General features: G+C 37.2%; 1 protein-coding gene across 2 annotated transcripts in view; it reads right to left on the bottom strand.

The window, feature by feature from the left end:
* Positions 1-25,841, bottom strand: part of foxo (forkhead box, sub-group O) — a 68,132-nt gene that overhangs the window by 3,317 nt on the left and 38,974 nt on the right. Inside the window, exons 2-5 of one of the 2 annotated variants that reach the window (XM_970107.4) lie at positions 10,046-10,329; positions 9,660-9,893; positions 9,379-9,556; positions 8,395-8,840 (exon numbers count right to left, since the gene is read on the bottom strand). In XM_970107.4, the coding sequence (XP_975200.2) occupies positions 8,409-8,840; positions 9,379-9,556; positions 9,660-9,893; positions 10,046-10,329 (1,128 nt within the window). In that variant the 3' untranslated portion in view covers positions 8,395-8,408. The remainder of the gene's footprint in view (positions 1-8,394; positions 8,841-9,378; positions 9,557-9,659; positions 9,894-10,045; positions 10,330-25,841) is intronic. The other variant, XM_008202979.3, reaches the window with a different exon arrangement.

Consider the following 25,841-nt stretch of genomic DNA (forward strand, 5'->3'; position numbering starts at 1 on the left):
CTAATGTACCATACTTAAGTGTTGTTAATTTTTCATATCTGCAGTTAATAAAGAAAACACGAATTAATAAGGAGGAATACTCCAACATTTCGAATTTGATTGCAATCGTGTTGGTCAATCGGTGCAATTCACTATCGACGGTCGTTTCTCCAAAACCTGTAAACCGTCGAAACTGGAGGCCGTAATCCTCCCCTTAATATTAAAAGTTTTTTATCTTTTTTATAGCAAACGCGAAACGTCCAAAGTTATCTGGAGATTTTATCGGCGCTACCTAATTCGGACCGCACATAAATTGATACAGAGCAATTGTTATTAATGACAGCCTTACTTTTTAAACGACAGTTTTATTGTGGCTTCTTAAGATAACTGTAGGCAATAATGGGTAGTTTTTCTTTCTTTTGTCGAAGCGAACTGTAGTAAAAAGTAAGGACGGTTGCCGGCCTGTCCGTGGCGCCAGTGGAGATGGCGCCGCCAGCGTCGGTTAAGGGGGTGGGGGCGCAACCTAGTAAGTGAAAGCTCTTCGGGCAATCGGCCAGACTGCTCCTTGAGCGACCGGCGGTGGATACACGTCAAAAAGAACCACTATCGAGATTAAAAATGGGCAATGTTTATGTAGGCCGCAAATGGCTTTGTCAACGTGTTACTGCAAACGCAGGGGTGGACGCCGACGACGCCTCCTCAAACACTCTTCCAACATATACTACAATCGATTAAGATAATACGCCTAGACCAGACTGAGGGAAACTTTCTGGGGGTTGAGATCGCGCTACTTGAATTACTTTGCTAGCCGCTGCCAAATGCGAATTTTTCCCACGTGACTTGTCAAAACTACATCCATTTAAATAGACGCATTTTCCACCCCGACAGAACACAATCAATTCGCACGGATGCAGAGCAAATTTGAATGAAAACTAGATTACACGCAAAAAATGGTTTCATTCTTGATTACAAACTACGTACCGAAACAAAACTAAAAACTATCGACAAAGTTAAACAAATGTGTTTAATCAAAAAATATTAATGTAACTAACTATATAAAAAAATTAGAATTCTACGTTGAAATAAATCTGAAATAAATAATAAAAAAGATTGAAATAAATCTGAAAAAGAGGAGTAGATATTAAACTACAGTTATGTGTACGTGTAGCTAAATAAATATTACAAAGTTAACTTTTCCGACAACTGCAAATAGTAACTCATATATAATGCCCCATGCTGTTATAATTAATGAAATTATAATTTTTACCAGAGCTTCTGTGCGTCGAATATTTTTTGGATAAAAATTTATTACCCATCATTTTTTTAACTGACTCATCTATCTATGTATGTGTTTGTTAAGACTTCAGTAATAGGTAGTTTTTTTCTATTTTGGACCAGAGAACTTTGTTGAAATCATCATTATTTGGTAAACTGTTTGAACTACTAATATAAATTAAATTCATATTAGAATAACATCACTGCTAGTAACACTAGTTTATAAAAAAATTTTTTTTCTTTTACCAAGAAATAATTTAAGATTTAAGGTCTTATGAAAAGAGGTAAAGTTTTTGGAATAAAAATATAATATTCGATTACTTATAGCCTACATTAAATTAAACTTACCCTGATAGCACAACAGAAGAAGCAGTCAGTTGCAAAAATTCTCAAATACTGATATTTTATAATGAATATTTTTAAAAATTTGACGTCTTAATTTTTTTTCGACTTCCAGTATCAAATTTAGGGTTGATTATTCTACGGATACAAATGATTTCATCTCGTGGTAAAAAAAGTAATATTAAAATACAACTGTGAATGAATCGTTAATTTGACTAACATTGACCCTTATTTAGAATACTGACCTTACTTCCCTGACATTTTGTTTTTTAAATTGCTACTCATTCTAGTGAGAAAATATTTTACCATCAGTTGCATTTCCTTTGGATTATATTTTGCAAGAGCTACTTAGCATTTTAAGACAATGGCAATAAAAATATAAAGCAAACCAAATTGAAAGCTAGTATAAAAGAGAAACAAAATTTTATTGGGTTAAATCCTTCATAAAATAATCCATTTGCTTTCGTCAAAAACAATCTTTCAATGTTAGTTAAATATTCATAACAAAGTTTTGAGTATTAGGTAACAATGCAACGAAGATAGTGGGCCTGCACGCCTCTGGTAAATCTTACGTGTGTTTAAGACAATTTCCTGTTAATTAATAATTATCCTCTATGTCAAGAAAAATTAACTAAGTAAACTTGACCGTGGAAAATTATGCAAAACCAGCTTATCGTAATTAAAATTCATCTCGATGACTTAATCTCGCCAAACACGTGTCGTTATTTCACTTCGCCTTGACGAGCAGATTTGCCATTTGAATGCTTTTTATTTCCTGGTTTGGAATTTTGGCCACAAGACTGTCGCAAATGATGAGAAAAAATGATAAGTTTAAGGAGCGTCCTGGACGTGACCGACTGATTATTGAATGGTCGTTTCTCGAGTTTCTGCTCGGACATGCCAAGGATTATGAATGATGACCGATCACAGAACGGCTCGTCACGTGTGCTATATATCTCAATCTACGTGCGCATCTCTATATATCAATTTATCTGTCTTTCCGGGGTTTTATGCCTTTACATTAATCTCTGTAAGTGCTTGGAGACGGCCTTCGCGCTTTATAAACTTTTCAAATATTTCCGAACAGTTCAATAACGTACATTATGTAAATTATATTATAAATATATTCACCGCCCTCTGTTAACATTTTAATGTTATGAGTGAGCGATTTTGTATTTTTATGTGTCCTCGTAAACTTTACTCGAGTTTATTCTCGAAAAGTGAGTTTAATTTCAAAATTGAATCTTTCCCTTTTTCGAGGCTCACTATTACGACTTTTCCGAGCACACAATTATATTTTTCGGGTTATTGATCACGGCTCAACGATGGGCAAAAGCCTATGCTTATAACTTCATCATCGTCTTTGTGGGCCAGACATGTAAATGTTGGGGGTGTATCGAGCATCGTGACTAGTGTTATGGCCTCCGAATAATCGATTTTATTTCTTGCATCTGATATAAAATACTGTCTTTTGTGGCGAGAATTTTATTACTTCATTGAATGCTACATTAAAGTTTTTATGTGCATTCTTTTATTTATGGCACCAAGGCCTACATTTTTTATGCCTCTAGGGGGTGCTCCGGCACCAATATCTCCTATTCCATAGAATTAAACTTTGCATACTACTTTGTGACTATTCCGCAAATTCAATTTCGGGCCAACAAAACTTAGAAAAAATTAATTAGTGATAATACGAGGCGGCAAACTCGCTTAGTCCCTAATTCGTCGTAATGGCAACAATCAGCCAATTGGAACGGCAACAATAAATGACGAACGGTTTCAGATTCTAACGACATCTTCCGGGAATTTATCGGCAGCTCCACCAATTGTAATTGATTGCATTATACTGTTGCGCTCGCTTTGTGCCGAAGGTCTTCCTTTGATTGGAAAAGTTGAAAAAGCTGCTTGTTAGTGACGACCTAACACTTCCACAACCGACAACCTAATTAAAAAATTTCAAAAGCAAACAGCTCACAACGCAAAAATGAAACTGGAGCACGCCAATAAGCTTCTACGTCTTAATTCTGACTAAAATTTAGTCGCAATGATTTCGTCCCGGAAAAAGCAAATGTTCATCACGCCACGTCTGGTTAAATTTGCACGAAAACCGCTGATTTTGAAATTAATTCGAACGATTAGGGCGCACAAAAAGCTTGTTTACATGGTCAAAGGCAGGCGTGCAACAAGTTAGTTCTGTTTCAGTTCAATTCTCTGCTCGCTCCGATTTCCAGGCATGATTTTGTTGTGTCCGTATTGTTTGTATTGCTCAAGAACCATCTGTAGATGCTTGTCCTGGCCAACAACTTGTTACACGTCCTCGGAAACTATAAACAACCTATACGTGGTTTGTGGGATTTTTAAAGTCGAGCTTTTACATTTCATAAAAATGATCAAAAGCGCGCTAGTCGGAGAAAATTCGTGACGGACCGACTGCGCTTTTTATTAACCACGCTGCAAACTAAGTTAAGAGACCAGATATTATAAATGCTAATGACATTATGAGATTTATTGTGCATACCAAATTGTACATTTCAGGGGGGAATATCGCCAACTCGAAGACTGCGTCAATTTGCAAGCGATGAAAGCACAATTAATTTCAGGGGCTTTCCCGCTAGATTTATTAATAGAACGGTTAACATTTTTATGTCAATTATCGAAAAACTGGAATCGTGGATATTGGGTCAACGACTCATGTCTTTGATCTTTGTTATCAACCAAGATAAATTTTTAATCTAACTAATAATTATTATCTAAAAATCGTTATCACCTATTGGAAACATCTACCACATGAATTTTTATCTAATAATACCTCTTGTGATAAATTCATCACACCACCTCAAATCATCTCATAACTGTTGCAAACATATCACATGTTCTAAATTTATTATCAGAATAAACATTAGAGATATTATAAGATCATGAATTACAAAAAAATCTAGAACGTTTTTATTTCGTTATCTAAGATTAAATAATTAGCTGGTTTATGTAAATGTCGGTGTAATTTAAATAAAACTAACAATGCTCATTAAAATTATATTTAAAAATGCTGCCATTGAAACGAAATAGCCGAACGGAAAATTTCCTCAAACTCCAACTTTGGAACAAACATTTTTTTCTAGATCTTTCTTTCAAACAAGACTGTTAAATCAGAACATGGAAGATAAGACGTATGAACTTATGAATACGTAGGCATGCTGACAACAGACGTACTATTCTTGTTTTTTTGATATTTGTTTAATATATTAGAAAAATAATAAAAAACATTTACCAAATTGTTGAAATTTCCACCTGCCATTAGTGGACACCTCTCCACAACGGACAATTTAAGAATTTAAATAAATTTAAGACAATACAATCTACCTATATCAAAAAGTTTTTAGAATTTATTCGTAGCTTCGTAAAATCTGTCTCACAATTATCCTCTTTCTAATTCTAAGCAGTTTAGATTTTGTAAAATATTACTATGAATTATTATTATCGTAGATAATTACTGTTATATATTTAGGAATCACTGTGATTAGGTATATGATCTCGTAGTTTAAGTGAATAAAATGTTTATTATTAATTTTTGTTCTCTTTTAAGACAACTGGCCAAAGTTGTTATGTAGGGTAATAATGCCTATTATAAAACATCTTTTTTAAAAAATAACATTTTTTTGAATATTTTTCATTGTAAATAAACGTTTTCCGAAAAGGACTTATATCCATTTTCGTCAGGAAAACGTAGTTTGTTTTTGTCGAATATGTGAAATTTGTCATTTTAAAAAAGGTTTTCCAATATAATACATTATGTCTTCTCAGTATGAGGCTTCTCATATTAGGGAACCAAGCAGAAAATAAAGAACCAATTTTTACTGAGACAATTTTTATTGAATAATATAAAAAAAATAAACGTAACAAAATTTCCAAAACAAAATAACAGTTTTTGCTTAAGCAAATTAACATTTTTCGTCGAAATAATAACAAATAATAATAAAAACAAATTAATTTTTTTTTCTAGGTTTTATATTCACAACTAAGGGCACAGAGAAGCCTTTTTGATTGAATTTCCCACATTGTGCCTGCACAGAGGTGCTTGTTTCCTCCAGCTTAATTTTTTTTTAGTTTTAGATTAATCGGAAAAAGTATGAAATACTTAGAGCAAACGGCATGTTAATTAAATATTAAATTAATATTAAATAAATATTAAATTAAATGTTAAATATAATTAAAAAAGCCGGTGTCTCATATTTATTTCTGTTAATCTATTTACTGTTAATTTAAGAAAAGCTTGACTGGTACTACTATTTTCTTGATGTTCTTGTAGTAGGTATTCTGTTTTTTATTTTTTGATCCTTTTATTAAATAATGTTTTTTACTTTTATTATTACTGGGTTAATAAAATTGAAAATTATGACAAACTGGAATTTATTTATAAACATTTTCGTTCCTTGTCCTTGCCACACAAATTTCGCGGCGTGAATATTTAGAAAATTCAATATTCAAATGCAAGTGGCGTATTTTCCTGCAACTGGCGCTATTGTTCCTATTTGGGCCCCAAATCGTCAAAATTCATCCAACGTAGGCCAATTACAGGAACTTCCTCTTGTACCAATGTCCAAACACCCATCGGCGATTCCTGGTATCGGGACCTCACTGCACATTTCTTATCACCCACATTTATCAAATTTTATTAGAGGTCTTTGTGATGTATCGGTTTTGGCAGGTAAATGCGGCATTTTGGGGTCACATCCGCGTTATTCTGGATAGCCGATATGCAAGAGGCGAAGAGTTATAGCGGCGGCTCTTCACACCATGCGATTTTTCTAACTGGAGAACAATCGCGGTTGCATCCAGATTCCGCTGGAGTTGGGCACCCCAGTCGCATTAATCTCGGTTAGATATGCATTAAACAAATCGTCGGCGGTGACTTGGAGACGGCGCATTCATCATCGGTCCCCGGCGAGGCTTGTCATCGCGATTACAATATTTCGGCAACGGAATCAGGGGGCAATCATACGATTTTCGAACCGAGAATTTCACACCGGCTCAGAGGTCACGATGGTGCGAGAAAGGGGCCTTTCACATCGTGTTTATGACCGCTGATCAGGCAATTACTCACAATTCGCATTAAATCTTTTATCTAAACAAGTCTCCACGAATACAAGGATTCTTCTTGATCAAAAAATCCGGGAGACGTAATGAGAAGGAGTCGATGATTTTGTGTGGGGCTTTTGGGAATAATTCAGGCTCGACGTCGGGAATTAAGCGGGAGGCAGGCCGGCGACTGTCAAATTTTAATAATTTCCATCGCACGCGTGTAACTTTAACGCCGCCACACATTTTACTGCTCAATTATGCGCCTTCCCCGGGTACTTGTCAACTTATCAAGAGGCCCGAAATTGTCAGCTCTTTAAATTTTATATTCAATTTTCCCAGATAGAAATTTGATTACCGCTCGTCTAGGACAAGTCGTAACCTCTAAGAAGCGAAAAAGTTTCTTTGAAATTCTTATGACAGAGTTAGGAAGTCGGGAAAATTAATGCTCTTAGCTTATGGAGTTGCGGAGGAGAGGCCGGTTTTCAGGGGGAGTTTTCGGTGCATATTTAATAAAACGACTTGGGGAATCTTTCAGACGGCGGTGTTTTTAATAATAGCCGAGAGAGGGATAATTAAAAACGTGTATGATTCGCGTGTCGCGATTATGCAAGAAAAATAACGCCGGCATTACACACCCGCTGGGCGCCTTCCTATGACAAATTCATTCATATTACGTAACCTGAGTCATGACAAATTTTGATTTATCGACGAAGGATGAAGTGCTGTTTTATATTCTCATTTTTTAACAATACCTACCTTAGAAATTTATTCACGCAATCCACAGTAGTGATTCACCTTATACGTTGCCATCATATCCTCAAATAGAAGCTTTGCTCTCTAACTACATAAATTACGGAAGCATTAGAAAAGAAAAATCGGAGCAAGTCTGTGGTGGAGATCACGCTCACGCTACGTTAATCTCTCACAAATTTTTGCGGAGCACGTGTAACAAGAAAGCTCTCAAAAAGAAATTAAAAATCGAATAACGTGGCTCCCCACCAGCTTTAAAAAGTTTTGTCGAAATCTAGCCATGGCAAAAATTATTTTTAAAACTAATTTGTTTAATACAGTTGGGAATATCAAATAAAACAACAAAATGTTTAGCAAGTGATTTTCTTTTGTCGAGAATAAGGTAACTTTTTACTTGTCATTCTGTGGTCCGGAATGAAATTTATGCAAGCATTTGTCTGAGTAATCAGAGTAATGACGAAGAAGCAATTAGTGTCAAATATATGGGGAAAGTAATGCGGATTGTAATGGTTGTCTGTTGAGATATCACATGTTCTGTATTAATCAGCGAAAAGTGGGGTGCATAAGTAAAACCGGAGCAAAGTTCTAATCGATAGCTGTAAAGCCGTAAGCTCCTCATGTTTAATTTATAATGTTTGACAATGTTTTGATTGATCCATTGAGTCGAGGTTAACCGAGTGTAAAACTGCAAATTAACATCGTGTTTACTACGTCTCGTCCAGGCGTTACTCTAAAACTTTGAAAATAATTAAAATTGCCCTCAGCAGCCATGAATGAGCCGATGTTTCAATAGCCAACTCATTAATACGTCCAAGTCTTTTTCTTCCCTAGGTGCTTTGATTAATGTTTCGTAAAAAATACCTCAATCTCACTAATTGTTCATTTATCATATTTAATTAACATTCTGTTTGTTCACGCCACCGCCGCGAAAAAATATTAATAATCGTGAAAGAAACCCAATTCACTTACCAGCAAGCACGGCGTTAATGCACCCACGACGGCGTCGTTGCCGTTGTCGAGTAGGGTGGAGGCGCGCTGGCTTGGGTGCTGGTGATCCCTGAAATCGTCTCGCTTTGTGGAACGACACTTTGCTGTTGATTGGCGAAGTTAAAGTCGAGACTTCCCTCCATACTCAACTCGTGTTTGATCAGTTCTTCCACGTTGCAGTCGAAGCCCCCTTGAAACGACTCCACGTTGATGTTTAAGTCGTCTAGGACCGTGCTGTTGTTTAAAGCTCCCATTAGTTGGCCCATCATCGTCGAGGGCGTCCCCTGGCTGGGCTGCGGCGTCAGCGGCGGACTGCTCGACGGTGGCCTGGGCATCGTACTCCGGTTTATCAAATATTGGCTATTTAAAGGGTCGGGAGACGGCTCTGAATGCGGATACGAAGGCGACATTCCTGCCGGCGACATGCTCTGCAACAATTTTTTACACCTTTGGACCAGTTCTTTCACAACCATTGGCTGCTTCGCAGACAATTTATTTACTTAATTACAGAGTGTGGCAGACTTAAATCAAGGTTTTTACACGTTTAAGACGGAATTCAAACAAAAGCATAATCAAGCTATAAAGACGGGTATTTTGGTTAAACATCCAGAACTTAGAAGATAACTGCTTTTGTTTAATATGCGGCATACTAATATGACCAGGTAGCGTAGCTAAGCCTCGGTTTGATGCTTATCAGTGTTAAATTGCTTAAACGGAAAAATACTTTCGTTTTTAATCAGCTTCTTTTTTACGTCGTACTGTGACATTTAATCTGTTGCCATCTACATTTTAAGAAATAAAAATAACTCTGTGTAGGTACAAATGCACCTACTACGACGAATGTAGTAACGTGTTTGGCAAGCGGTCAAAAGGAGTTCTGTTTGTAAACTAAGAGGCCGGCCTGCGTTTTATTTTTGAGTAAATCTACCTAAGTAAAGTGTTTGGGTATAGATTAGTTTTCCTCACCTCGACTTTACAGGGAACTTGTATGCAGGAACACGAAATCATGCGATGGATGGGACACTGCGATAGTCCATATGGCGATGTGGCATGAATGGAATTTATTTCTCTACGTCCTGGGAATTGTTCATAAGGCGCCGTATAAGGAGGCGGCGGCTGTTGCGGCGTCTGTCCATTAATATACCTGTAACGCAGCAAAGGTTACTAAGAAGACCGTGCTGAAAACGGACACAGCAATTAAGCGATTTGTGCAAGAGCAGAAGCAGAACGGCACAACATGTGCTCACCCCATATAGGCGTCTGGTTGGAGTTTCATGCCCTGTTCGAGGTTTCCTGCAAGCTGATCGGGTGAATAATTACCGGGCATTTCTGGACTATAATTTGCCGAATTGAATTGACCGGGAGAACTCCAGTCAGGTTCGACACCTACAACTGCTGGTATCGGCGATAATCGACCACAAGAGGACGTATTTGAGGAAGCTCGAGGTCTGAAGTCTGGACTAAGTTGGAAACCCGTGCCGCTAACAAGAAGGAAAGGTTCGTTACTCGGACTTTGTTGGGACAAGATGAGCATGCCGTGATTGTGCGATGATGCAATGCCAGACAACAGTTAAATCAAACGATCGATGCTTGGAAATGGAAGAAATGATCGATGGCCGGCGGTGGAACTTACCTATGGATCGGTGATTCCGGGAACAAATCCAGACTCTCTGATACAGACGAACTAGGACTAGGAGTGGTGTCAGGAAGGGCGCCATTTCTCATAAGATCAACCTTCTTCTTCACTCTCCCTCTTCGCTTTTCGAATTTACTAGTCTCCATTGAAGCCGCCCTTCTTCGCACTGATTTTCCTGGTTTCGCGTCCGGATTAATCATCCACCAAGATGATTTTCCGGTACCTTCATTTTGTACACGCATGAAGCGGTTGTGGAGTGATAAATTGTGTCGAATTGAATTCTGAAAGAAACATCCAAATCAATAATCCTTCCTAATGAGACCCACGCGATATTAAAACAACTCGCATCGAGGACACGTGGTCCACAAGAACACAGACATCACATTCATTTTTAACACGGCTATTTAGTTATGCACTTCTCATAATAAATCTATTCATTAGTAGACGTGTTAATAATATGGTATGTGGCGAACTGTACAATCATCTACGTCCCCGATTTGTACACCTTATTAATTCTTAATCATGACCCAACAATTCCAACATTAACCACAAAAACTGTGTGGGTTTTTAAATAGTAAATAAATCATAACTCCCTCTTGTATTTTGTACGCATAAATAAATCAAACTAAATATTATGTCAACCGAAGAATTAATATACACATCAGTCGATGAGTTGGATGCAAAGTAATTAAAACAATGTCTCAAGAAGCTTTATTATTATAAATACCAGCGCAATTATTTGCAGTTTTTTTCTGGTTGCACATTTAATACTAGAAACAAAATTATGCTCTAAACTTTATTTTATGGGACTTGTTAAAGCAAGATTCCAAAATTTCTACAACGTTGAGGTCTTAAATTGCATAGTGACTACGTTATTACCCAACCCAAAAAAACCGTCTAAAATTTATAATTGATTCAGTAATACCGATGAAATACCATAAAAAGTAAATAAACCCTTTTCATTGTAATTTAAACATGCATTAAGAGCAAAAAATTATATATTTGTAACAAATGAAACATAAAATACATAAATGATTTCTGGATATTTATTATAAATAATATAAATTAGAATATTCTTTTACGGCTACTAGCAAAACACACATGGGTATTTATTAAAAACTATGTAAAACCTTACATAAATATTCAAATTTGTTTTTATAGCGTTTTAATGAAGAATCGTATTTCCATATAAATTTTACGATTAAAATATTACACACTTAATGATAATGAAAAAATAAAACTATATGGCTTTTCTAGAATTAACGTTAGTCGTCACTACTGTAAAATTAAATAATTCAATTTAAAAAAAAAACTAGGATGTCCTTGAAGGATAATTTTTTCCTACTGAAATAACGTATTTTTTCAAAATCTAGCCAAAGCACTATTGAAAAATACCATCGTCTCTGAAGCTAGTCAGTGGACTTTTCATGGTTTATCAAAAACGTGATGTGGTAACGAGTTAAAAATAATCCACTGGTTAATTTAGGAAGTCCTTCGGGAAAGTACCCTCGACTCGCACAATCGCATATAACAAGTCTGTCATTTCATTTTATTTAGGCTAACGAGCATTTCCTTGGTCCCTCGAATCGATACAGTGTGATATATGACGTTGAAGATTTAGGGGAGATAACCCCTAGTCCGATTGTGAAAACCTCTCGATTGTTATAACTCTCCAATAATAATTTTCCGCGAGCGGCTATCGACTGTCCTCCACTAACCTGCCAAAATGGCCATTTGAAAAGATTCACGCGGACGTAACTCTTCCACCGAACAAGACATTAGAGTGTGTAAAGCCGTCGAAGTGCAGATTGGAGAGTGACCGAGACGGGCCACGGTTCATTACGCAAGTATAAACCCTCAGTGAAGCGTTAAGGACGTAATGTATGAATTATGAATATCTGAAGAGAACGTTTATGGCCCACCTGCGGCCATTAGGTCCTCACTTTTATCCAGAGTGATTTATGTCGCCCGGCGGTCGCTAACGAGACAGTTCACCTAAGATAGCTGCGAGGTGATATACGGACGCAGGAGTCGCGGCGCCTCGCAGAATGCCAGGAAACGGCGTCCAATCGAAAATCTGAAAAGATTCAAATCGCGGAACATAAAAAAGAGCTGTAACGACCCCGCGACGGAATAACTTGCGACGGAGGCGACAGCACGCCTGAGCCAGGCCAAAGGGCAACAGGGAGCAGCCCCACCTGGATTCACATATAAACTATCGCAATTTCGGCGAATGCTAGATCAAGGAAATGGATTGTGGAAGCGCAAGCCCATAAAAGAAGCCAACCTGAAATATTCCTTCGTCTTTGCTTAATTTCACTTCAGATCCGGACGATTTTTATCAGTTTGATTGACGTGAAGAGAAGACAAAACACAAATTAGCGGATGATTAGCGATAAAACGAAGCGAAATCGTAATCTTCAGACAGAAGATTTGCTAATGATAACCGGTCGAATAATGCAGCTTCTTTCCTTTTAATTTATTTTGAAGTACTTGCTCTGTACGTTGTTTACGAAAGGTGTAAATTTGGTGGATGCGCCACAGTAAAGTTTTATGCAAAGATTTCTGGAGATGAGCTGAATGAAAACGTTTTTCGAATTCTCACATTTTATTTGGCAAGATTACCGCTACTACATTCGAAAGAACAAAGTTATGTAATTGAATGTTTATATTTGCCGTTCAGAACACAGGTATAAAGTTAGCTTACACTGTCAGATGATTATTTAGTCAACAGCTGTTGAACAAGATCTTGCTCCCAATTTGTCATGCACTCGTTAAAAAATAGCATTGGCAAGTGTTTTGTTTTCAAGATAATTTAGCTACATCATCACCTCCCCAATGGTTAATTGCTGAAGACAAAACATATTTTAGTGATGAATGCTGATGTCTTCTTCCTACTGTTATGAGTACTGTATCAAATAGAAAGAAAAAATACGAGAGATAATGACAATGAGATAATTAATAAAATTATTTTTTCTCTCAAAAAAGTCAATTTTTTTCAAATATTCCAAGCCAAATAGGACAAACGGTCAACTGGAGAGAGAAAAATGCCCATTTCCCCTTCGCCTATTATTTTGGAATATAGGGTGTTATTGTACCATTTTTTTAGGGTTATTACAGTATGAAAAAATATAGTTTCAATTACATTTCATTGTGTGCAAAAATGTAATAAATTAGGCTGAGTGGTTGGTTTAGTGCCGCCAGCGTGTGTGGATGTAGTCCGAGAGGGAAAGCGTCTCCATATCTCAATATCGGGGCGTCTGGGCGCATAATAGCCCAGTCGACGCTTGACCGCTGACCGCTGGTCCTTTGTCAGCGTCCGGAAGAGCGGAAACGCGTCAGGCAAGTGAGAGCGGACGGTTTCCGGCGAGCGACGCTGGTCGTCCCGGCGCCTCAGCCAGGTATAACCCCACATATGATTATGCAAATTCGGACCCTTCGACGCGGTGCTTTATATTCAGATCTCAGCCGTAAAACTCTATCGAGATGCTCGAATTAAATCCGCAAACTTCCAACTGATACCAATCAAAGTTAAGTTGTACTTTTATGCGTCCATAACTCAGTATGGGAGAATATAACATTTAAATGTCTCCACAGTTCGAATATGAATCTATCGGTTAAAAATTCGGGCTGCAATAAAAATGGCGATAATAAGAAACGAGGTGGAATGCAATAAATGAAAATAGCCGTAGTAGCAATCAAAGTTTTATAAGCTACTTTATCGCCGCCAGAGCCACTGTGATGACGTACAATTTTATAACAAATTAAAAATTCCATAAAATGATTAAAAAGTTCAATAGTTGAAAAGTGGGGACGCGATATTTTTACAAAGTAACTTGAAAACTTTCCTCCACTGATGCTATTAAGATCCAAACGAAATCAACACATCAGAATGGAATTTTTTAAATTATTTCCGTGAGTACGGTACGGATTAGGTGCCAGTGCTTAAAATAGTTTGATAATTATTAGATGTTGTTTCTGAACCAAAACATACTTTAAAAATAAAACTAGGTCTTTGTATCAAAACAGCCGTAAGTTGGAAAAACTTACAAACTAACAACGAACTTTTATCACGTGGAAATAATTAAAGGCCCAAAAATTTATTTAAGTAAAAGCAAGTCTCCAATAATTTATCGCTCTTGCTCACATTTTAACGCATTAAATAAAAACGTTTTCAATGTCTTTAAACAACATAAATTTGCACACAAGAGTCTTAAAATGTAGTTACACATGCATTTGGCTAAAACTAATTAGCATTAATTTAGATTAACTTTGATTGCAGGCATGACTCAGTAGATGAACATCGCATATAATTTTCCTTTTATCATACCTAATTATATTCCAAAACAAAAGATGCATTTATTCATTGATTAGTATAGTAGTAATAGAAATTCACAAAAAAATAACCACTTTAGCAGATTTTTTACCACATTGTGTGTCAAGTAATTTGCGAGTAATAAAGAAAGCCCAGTGTCCTGTATCGCTCGGAAGGACCAGGAAAAAGAAGTTAAACGGTTTTAATCCATCCCTAATCATATTACCAAATCCTGTACATTTTCGTGCACGCGAAAGCTAAATAGTTAATAAAGCTGAAGTTGGGAGTTTTCTGCGCTCGCTCGTAACAACTTCAAAGTAATTGCTCTCTCCGAATTATTCACGCGCTCTTTTGATGTCGAGGTTATGAGTAGATCACCGCTTGATTACAGATAAGTGACTGTAATCGGTCACCTGTAATCTGCATACATTCCCACATGGAATTATTTACAATGTTTTCAACCCAGCCTGAGCCAATCACGACACCACGATCCTCCAATTTAAAAAAAATCGAACAATTAAAGGAATAAACTTTAGAGATGAATCCATTAATGTAATGCGTCGCGGGAAGCTGTAAATATTTTCAGAGGGCGCAGTGATTTGTTAACTATCCGAGCGATTCGCGTTATACGCCCCGCCTGAAAATTATGAAATCGCTAATTGTTTAATTTGTAAATTGCGTTGGAGGTGCGTCGACATCGTCTTCCAGACCTCGAGCACGCACTTTTTGGCATAGTTGTGCAGTTATGTCGCTCAAGTGCGGTAACAATTTCTCTGTTAGAAAAATGTCTGGAATGAAATTCGCCCCAGTTCAGTGTGACAAAATTGATACAGCAATGTTCGGTGAATAGTTGACAGTTGGCGCCCGGTTCAAGGTGCGAGTTTGGAAGCGGGAGGTGCGAAGGGTGGGCGAACAGACGCCTTAGCGACGCCTGAAAGTCGAGGCGCCTGCCCCTGACTGCTTACTTGATCTTTTAATCCCGACATACGCGTTGGAAATTAATCACCCCCCTCATACATTCTGTTCTTGCATTGTACGTCAAAAGCCTTAATGAATTATTCATTAATCTATGTGGATTCTTACAATTTTAGCTACTTACACAGTATTATATTAATTACTTGCAGGAGTGGGCGAGCTCCTAATGAATAATGCCATCGAGAACATAAAAGAGACCGGATTAGCGATGTTTGTACTTTTGGGCCACAATTTGGTAATCAGACGGCTAAAAATACTGACCCCAAATGGTTAGAGAGGCCCGCGTCAAGCTAAAATTTTAGCCGGCTTTAAGCAATTTTAGACGCGAAATGATTTTAAAAATTCCCAGATTTTCATCCCAAAGGATCAAACGGCGTCGCTCCGGCAACACATAATACAGGCCCACAAATTTGCGGGTGTTGAACCACATCCAACGCAAACCAAGTTTTATTCTTTTCACAAAAATAGCCCAACACTCAAGGATAATTATTTTATTTTATGGAAGTTAGAAAAAATATTTTTTTTCAAACAGCACACAATCATTAACTAAAAAGTTATTACTAGTTATGTATTCATTAATACTTACAAACTCGATTTATTTGAAACTACTAGAATTAAAAAAAATATATTTGGCGCACAAAAGGTACAACATTGAAAAGAAACAAAATAAAAGACATCGTATTTTAAGCTTTTTGAAAGCAGAAATTTTAAGAAATTGGAGTTTGTTCTTTCTTGCTCTCAAAGCCAAATCAAATATCAATTAATAGTGGGTCAAACATACTGTGTTCGGCCTTTTCTGCAAATAGTGATTCCGTTATTAATTTGCAAAGCTTTATTACACTGTGGCAGTTCGTCGATTGTGAGTACAATGAAATTGCTTCTGAAGTTCGCGATAACCTGACAGGACGTGAAATTAAATACAATGCTTGACTAATAGAATACAGTAACCTAATCGCAATAAATTTTAATACACATTTTGTTTAGCTGTTGGTTTGATAAGTAAATGGTATAAAAGTTTTATTTGAAAAAATGTACCAGTCCTAAACTCGTGGTCATAAAAGTCGTATATGATTTATTTGCAAGCAAATTGTGACCTTCCAACATTTTTATATGATGGCAGGTTGAGATTCAAAACCAGCCAAATTTATGGAAATTATATAGGGAAAAATAAAAATTCGGTAAGTTTTTTATGTGCAGGGACGAATACGGTGTTGTTGGATGACAGATAAACATGGAAGTGATTCACTATTTTAATTTGTAAATCGGTAATATTATCTAGTAACTATTGTTTAATCATTCGTACTATTCCACCGTGTCCCTGTCTGTGGCATTAAATAGTAACATTAAATTTTAATTACACATCGGCATCGGAGTATTTGCCTATGCGTCGCCATGTTATTCGTAAATTAAATTTTCATTAAAAATCACGAACAAGCACTTTAGTAACAATTTCCACATGAATGTATAAATTGGAGGGTCAGCAGAAGCGCGCTTGAATGGGAATCGAAGCCCAGAGTTCCATATAAGAAATGAATTATTTGTAGGAGCGCATCGAACAAGATATCACTAATTGAGATCAATTAAAGAGGTTAAATAGATGTAATAGTGGTTAGTGAAATGTGTAATTGACGTAGAGGCCGGTAGTGCAGCACATGCGATGCTGGTAGATGGTCACAGTGCAATGCACTGTCTCTGTAATCACTTTGATGAATAAAACGCACTGTATGATAATATTTGTACGGCTGCATGACACTCTATAATTAATATTAACAATCCGGTGGAAGGCTTCGGATGCTTTGTTTTAAATTTAAATTGAATGGCATATTGAAGAGGACTACAATGCTTATCACGCGATATGTAAAATTCATGTCTGCGCTATTAGCCAATTCATTCTTACTCGTATCAATTAAATTACTCAGCGAATCAGATAGGAAACTTTTTAATACACGAAACAATAAATCCAACATAAATTACGGAACTTATAACTGGAATTTCCTAATTTACTTCTGTGGCAGATCCGAAAGCCTGAGAAGCAACATTATATCTATTGAATTAATCCGATAACCAATGTCAGATATTGTCAGAATGGAGCCTCGGAAATAGCTCCATCCACAATTTTCTAGCTTGTTCTGTACGGACAAAAATGCTCGATTGCTTTATGTTCCGGAGTTATAAGATGACACAGCGTCGCAGTTCTGTCTAGGAATTGCCCTTTACTCATGCTAACCCCGAGGTTTCGTATCGAACTGCATAGTCCCCTTTCCTAACATCGCTCTCATGTGGAGTTATAATGTGCCCCAATTCAACTAACTTGCCTCGCCATCCCTCTTATTCTTAGAATTACTTTCACCCCTAGCCCGACGACACAAAAATTAAATGCCTCCCAGTGGCTTCGAACATTACTTGCAAAAACCACCCACGCCCTGCAGCGTCAGTGGTAACGTATACGCCTTATTAGGAGTTTTTACCTGTCATATTTCAACCACCGCAATGATACGACGAAAAACTCAGGTAGTAAAATTCTTCAGCGCGGAAGAAAGGGTGAAGCCGTTGTTTTAAAAAATGTTTGTCGGGGCACTTTATTTACAAGACGCCGGATATTTAATAAAATTAAACGAAAATCTCTTTATGTATTGGGGCAAAAAAGAAAAATTCGAGATCAAAAGAGATTAACACAAAGGCGATACATCTTTGTGGAGAGGCAAAGTTGCGGTTCTTTATAAATGTGTTTAAATCGTTGACGTACCTAGTTAGAGATCATTCTTTTCAAATTTCTGCATTTATTTCGTGGATAAAAAGATGTAGATATAGTAGAGCGGAAACCTCAGGCAATATCGTTATCATCGGAACGAGAATATTGTCAAGACATGTCCATATTTCTATCTGTTTGTAACCACAACGACACCGAAATACTTTCAAGGTTTTGGGAAACTGTTATCAATGGCAATCACCTTGCCAATGCCACTTCCTTCCGAAAACATGTGAGCTGGTGGTCAGCATTGTCAGTCTGAGCCTGGCGATTACGCAAACTTTAAAAATAAACAAACCGATTTTCGCCCAAGTTGAGCGATCAAACCAAATTGGACTTTATCAAAATCGCATAACTTTTCCCCAAGTCCAGGTTTCTCATTATACGCCGACAATATTTTCTTTAGGGGAAATTCGGACTAGTCCGCAAAAGGCCATCCCTCAATACATGCTGCTAATTCAACGTTTTCCCTCTAATGCATCGGTCCATCTTTATCCTTCGCCTTCAAAACTAGCACAAAGATGCTTCGACAAGTATCATTAGGACAAGGGCTTGCTAAAAACACGAGTTTTATCGATTACAAGGGGCATCGTTGTACATGTCAGTTCCGTGCATTATGACTGATGAGGTCAAAACACGACGATAGTTGACGGTCGCGAAGGGACTGCCGCGCCTTATTCCACTACAAGTTAATACCCCTATTAATTGCTTCCACGGCCAATTACACAAAAACACGTGGTTCGAGAGAATTAACGCAATTATCGGAATTTTCTTCTATGATTCATTCTTTAACTGCTTGGGAATTATGAAATTCTATGCATATTGCTGTTTCACATAATGGGGAATTAGGATTGTGCAAGGGAACAACAGGAATGTGCAGACAATGTAAAAACACATTTTCTGCGATCTGCAAAAATGCACCCTATTTGAAAGGCATTTCCCCATAACCGAATTCACGAGCAAGGGGTCGTAACGTGTTAAAATATACTCCTGTGAGGACTAGTGTTAAGAAAATCACTTGAAAATTTAGGTCTGATTTTTTATTATCAGAGGATAGTCCCGGATATCTCAGAATTGTTTGCTAAAAAGACGAAACTTTAGGCTATTTGGAATGCGTTATCAAATACAAATTGGTAGAACTGCGAGGTTTCTAGGAAGAAAAAAAATATTTTTTTTACAGAAAACCCGTTAGCGGAAGAGCTGTAATTGCTACAGATCATGAAAATTTAGAATTTGCAGTCGATTAGTGTCACTATCACAAGATAAATTAAGTTAATTATACTTAAATGTCACTAAACTTATTTCGATTAGCCACTTATGTGAGCAAACGTTACTCAATTTTTTAACCAGAGATGTGGGACTTAAAACAGGATTCGTTTTTTCTATACACCCGATATTTTCGAGATAAAATATTATTTATACATTGATTTTTCAGTTTCGAACGTGTTTCTTCCACATGTCAAGTAAAGCACTAAAAATTCATTAATTTATGTTGATTGGGTTATAAGTTATCATCAGTGTAATAGTTGGTATAAATATTATGGTCTGATCATTTAAAAATAACGACATTTCAATATCCGCAATATTCGTCGGGATCTGATTTTACGTAAAAGAGTAGAAATTTCGTTGTATTGCACTTTTTATGAAAAATAATCACTTAACAAGCCGTCCTCTCTGCTTTAATCTCAATTTGCATGTTGTGGTAATTTTAATGCAAAACATATGTAACAGTTTCTAAACTGGTAATTATTTAATTATAACTCACCACAAAATGGTAGGTATAACATATTCAAGCCATACAAGGCTTATAAATCATAGATCGGACAATTAAGAATCAATTGTATGTTACAAATGTTCATACCTGTGTTAGATAAACAAGTAGTTCAATGGTTAGATGGTTGTTAACACATGGTATACATAGATACATGTTTGTTAGATACTCTCCTGAGATTTAGGAGCAACAAATGTGTATAATTAAATGCACGTACAAGCCAACATGTACAATTTATTAATTGTAAGCGCTTGTGAGTCGGTCATTCATTTAGTCCAAGAATTGAGTTATGAATAAAAAGTCGGTTTAATTATTTGTGCAAAATCCCGATCTGTGCGTGACCTAGGCCAAAGAAAAGCAATCCGAGCTTGCAGTGTGGTCACGCTTTCCGAGCCAACTTTTCCAAAGACGTATCCAGTCGGAGCATCCCTATCGTTCATAGAATACAAACTCTGCAATAACTTGAGGGTACGATCTGACGATTCCATAAAAACGTCCACACTGAGAAAATCAACGAGTCAGCTACATCCCGGAGATGCAGCAAAAATAAGACGTTCCTATGTAAATTGAATTTGATCGAAATAAATTATAAACATGCTAGTTCTAATTAGCGTAATGTCGTTTCCACACACGCTGGAACTTTTCAACTCGAACCCGAGCGGAGAATTTGCACACGCACATTTTATTTAATAAATGAATTTTCAAAGCGCATAGGTACTGGCAAAAAATATATTATATGCACGTAGCGTGCTCGGAGATGGCAGGTGAATATTTATTGTTACATTCGCATAGTTTGGGCGGATGCCAAATCGTTAAATGTGACTGGTTATCTACCTCTGAATACTTATAAGATTACATCTACGCATTTAACAATTAATTGGGAGCAGTTAATGAATCCGGGAGGATTTGGCAAGACGCTCGCCGGCGATAATTCGCGCAAACCAATCAAATCTTTGGCAGCGCCAAACGCCCGAACATCTTGTTATTATTTTATCCGGCTAATTTCGGACATCTCGCCCCAGTTATCGCAAGAACAGTTTTAAATTTAAACCCAAAAATTCTGATTATTACTAAAAACTTGACTGAAGTTATGCTGGAGTCACGACCTGCCTCTGCATAACGCTGCTGAAGAGATTGGCGATTTTTGTTTTTGCGCGAGTTTATAATGTTAGTGGCAATTAAAATGCAATAAAATTGATTGGGGTCATCAAATCCAATTTGCACAAGTACGAAATAATGAAAGAAGTGACGAATGGGCGCCACGTGCCGGCTTAACGTGATCGGTGAGACGATTACATTGATACCAGCCTACGTCTTGGTGACTTATGTTTTTCCTAGCGGTCCTTGTTCGACCTCGCCACTCCTGGTTGCATTCTTGTAATTCTCGACGTTTCGGTTGTCGTGTTTGGCAATGAGAACGGCCATCCAGTTCGTCAGTGACGTAACTGTTCCCGTTCAAGACTTTTCCACTGCGGATAAATCAATCAGATGGCAACACCAGCATCCGAGATGCACTCATTTTCGCTAATTAACTCTTTACTCCCGAACATTACGAATGCTAAACTAAAGAGATAATTAACGAGCCGCTCCCTTCCAGCCCGCTAATTTGCTAAATTACTACTATCTAGATTCACGTTTCCATTGTAATCGATGTTCAGCCTGTTGTCTGTAAATTCCCGAATTTAATTTCCAGATTTCTAATAAACGAAGCGACGTTTTCGGCGCGTCTGTTAACACAGACCTGAACATAACGTACACCATAAATAATTAGCGTGAGCAACCACCTCTTATGATAAATTATGTATGCAAGCGACACCTTGACTTGACACTGCTCGTAATCCGCGGTTAATCGCTCCTCCCCAGCCCCTTCTGCACGCACTCTCAAGGATAATTCGAGTCTTACAGCCTCCACTTGGACACATCCTCATTAACATATCAGCAGCGATTGTGTAACCCGCTCGGTGCCAGTCACAAGCCGTGCCAAACACTACGAGGAATTTTTTAACCGGCAACTGTGACTAAATCGCATCCACAGATTACACCGAAACCGCAAAGCACGCTCGCGAGTGAAAAACTCCAGATACCATAAATCATTTTTCTAACTGAAACATGAACGCCGATTTCTTTGCAAGACTCAAACGCATGCCTGGAGTGACGAAGACGCGAAAAAATTAATTGCACGAGCTGCAACTGGAAGCAGAATAAAGTCGTTCTGGAACTACTCACAAATAACTGCAATTATGACTAAACACCCTTAAAGACCACCTACTGGCAACTTGGCATAAATGGTAATAAGCAGCAAGCGTGATTCTCCATGCAAAGCCTCTCCTTGCTACCTTTATTACTCTTCAAATAGTTTTATGAGAGGTGGAGAAGATGCGGCTTAGAATGGCTTTTATGATAGACAGGACTCTTCAACTTAAGCACCAAAGCTTCATTCACGGAAAGGCATTTATATGATCATCGCTATATTGACAGCAGGCGGGATATGCTGTAAATATTAAAAAAATAGTTTTGCCATCGCAAAATTAAAGCGGTGTGGCGCCTGAAACTTTTGGCCGTAAAAAGAGGTGAAGCAGCATTTTGTCGTGCAGCCGGGGCATTATAGATAGACAAGTCGGGCGAACTCGCAAGATACAATAGTGAGGGGCGTGCGAGTCTATCCTTGCCGTCATCTAGGTCCAAATGTGATTAGATACCGAGTTATCAGTTTGATCCCAGGCAGTTTTATTTTTATGTAGAAAAGTTGGGAAAGAACACAGGATAGTTCAGTAGTATTTTACTACTATCGCAGTCGGAGTCTTTGCAAATCGCCGCGATTGGGATGGGTGAGATGGCAAGGGCGCCGCCGCACAAACTGCGCTCTTAGTGCTCTATTAGAGCAGGTAGTTTTGCTTTCTCCGGATTAGGCATTGGCCCGGAGATCGCGACTGTCAGAAAGAGAAGGGTTGGTGTTGCGTCGTTCGGAAGGGAAGAAAAATGATCCATTAATCTGAAACCTAAAGTCTGTGTGGCGCCTGCAGCAGTCTGAGGGCGAACAAAAGGCTGCGAAGGCGCCGAACGACGGCTAACCGTTCCGAAACGCCCCCACGAGGTGAGATCCAGGTTAAGGTCGCACTCAGACAATAATTATAAGCTCCGGTGCTCGGACTAACTGTAAAGCTACAGAGGAATCTCACTCGCATCGCCGCATTAATCAAATTTTCGTACCAGAAAATTGAACAGATTATACCATTTTGTAGCGATTAAATTAACTTGTTTCGCCCGTCACCGAGATATTGCCTCAAAACGGACACAAGTGTGTAATCGGAACAGCAGATCCACTCTTTCGAAATGTCACGATATGCCCACAACTGTTAGCGGTTTTACATTTTTTCCCTTTGAATTTCGTAATCTCCACACCGATAATTGGATGCTCACTCGCCTAAAATTTAATTTAATTGGGGGACCAGAATTAACATTAATTTATTAATGTTGTAAATTAATTTCTCTAACTCAATTACTGCGAAAATGTGAAGCTTCTCCCATGATTCTTATTGACATCTGCCTTCGTTATCGTGCAAATAGATAAATCATGTGAAAAAGATGAATCTGGGGTATCTATAAGTATTATTTTGCAATTACAGATTTATTTCCAGCACAATACGTCACTTATTGCACAAGTCTTTTATGTATAAAGATCGCGCGGTTGTGTGGCATGCTCATCTTAATCTATTTCTTCTTTAAAGAGTAATTGAACAACTTTTTACAACTTGCATTCAATGCTGGAATGATTATTCTCAAAGGAAATGCGTGTTTACTAGCAGATAATAGTAGAAAATAATTAATTGACAATTCATTCAGTTAACTTAAGTGTTTCGTACACTTGTCCCTTTAATTTCACACAAATGGAATCTTTGAAAGAACGAAACAAGTAATTTATTTCAGAGGAATTAACCTTTTCATTATTAATGAGCAGAGTTCGGATATTCGGATTTTCACCTTTTCATATTCATTTTTTGAGTAAAAATAACGCTTCCACAATCCCTAAAATTGCAAATAATGGGTCCTTCGCTGCTGTGAAAGGAACCCGCTGAAGCTAGAAATATTTTGTGGACTTTTTCACTTCCCGCGTTGTGCATCTTTAATGACGCGTGGAGTAATCGAGAGTATCTTTCCCGATCACACATTTGTCAGTCTTTATGGAGGGTACATGTATTAAAAACTTTACAGTCCATACGATGCTTCAAATATAATTTACCGCGTGAAGGCGACGGGAAAGTTTCCCTTACTTATGCTAAATATATGAATGATTTCGGTTAGTTTTGTATGCAAACGGCTGCACATAAAAATGTAGCGACGGACTATAGAATTCCCGGTGCTTTATTTACGCCCTAAGTGTACTCGGAGTGGATCGAATTCGAAATTAGTAGATTTATCATTTTTGATCGTTTTTGGCTGCGAATTTGGGCAGTAATGCACGTGGCGTCACGTGTTAAGATGCTAATATCCGCGGTCAGATTACGGCATCGCGGGGTGTAAGACGCGGATATAAAACACGTCGAGGAGAATCGCCGATCATTAATCACTGGCGATTGTACCAACATCGATTAGCGAGCTCTCCTCGGCTCCATCCCAAAGTTATTAATTATTTTTGCCATCAAAAGGAAATACTGTTCTTTTCTCCCGTCTTATATTTCGTGGAGTAGGTGCAAATTACAATAATCCAAAAAGCATCAATTTTGTCTCGTCAGTTTTTGTACATCAGCTCGCTAACAGGGAATTTCTTCATAATCATATTGTAATATGAATTTATAAATGGTCTCGGGACGATAGTTACGCGACGAAATTTCGCGAAAACATCTATTGAAACGAATGCTTAAAATCTTAAATTAATCACCAGGCACGAACGCGAGCTATTTGATTAGGCCGAGGAATTCCTGCAGCAAGTGTGGGCAAAAAGTGCAAAAAATTAGTGACAATAGAACAAACTGGATAATATTAAAATATACTAAGATATTCAGCCATGCTACATATTGCATTTTTCAGTCAGAAACTCACTTATTTCGTGAAATTTTGTCAACAATTTTTTTTAATAGATTTAACCATATAAAGACAAATTCCATATCTGGTGGCCAATTTTATATTAGATGTTTAAGTTAGTATTTTTTCTTCAAAACTATAAATATTTATTCAAAAATATTTTAGAATGCAACTCTTTTTTTTTCAGTTCTTTTTTGGACTGAAATAGTCAAGTCATTTGGCTCCAAATGATTTTTTAATTCAAGAAAAAAGCTATGTTACATTCTCACATTTAAGTCTTTAAATGCTTTTCTTTTATTCACTTGCTAATTAAGTTGATTAGTCGGTATTTTTACTTTTATTAAGTTACGGTTTCACGTGTACAATTTAGCGCCTTTATGTTTGAGTGCTTACCTTTTGCTGCATTACTTTCTTATTTCTGCCGGTTCTTTACTTTTGTCCGCTCCTACGTATCTAACAGTCCATTATTTACGCTTACGTTATATGTACCTTATGTTCATTTTTTTATTTTTTACACCTCTCCAAATAGAAAAATTATGCAAGTGATCGACTTTTGGAATTTTTTTAATGCAATTTTTTAATTAAATAAATTACAAACTATAATTACTACTTTAATTAAATATATTCATACGGTTTTTTACTACAACTCGAGTGAGAAACATCTTGAAATACTAATTATTTTTTCACGTCGAATAAATCATCATATTTTGCGCAAATTAATGTTAACATTTCCAATGGCTATATTAGATCAAAATCCATAAAAGATGGTCAGAATTCCGATACATTTCTAGTTAAATTACAAATGATAAGTTAATAAATTACAACTGATTTCGTTTGAACATGAATAAATAACTTTACAATAGTTTTTTTTTTCAATAGTTTTGTTAGGGAAACTCAAACCACGGAGAAATGGATTTTTAACAACAAAATAATTTCGTAAAATTACGACTGAATATATTTC

The sequence above is a fragment of the Tribolium castaneum genome, chromosome 4 (assembly GCF_031307605.1).
Source record: "Tribolium castaneum strain GA2 chromosome 4, icTriCast1.1, whole genome shotgun sequence".
Lineage (NCBI taxonomy): Eukaryota > Metazoa > Arthropoda > Insecta > Coleoptera > Tenebrionidae > Tribolium > Tribolium castaneum.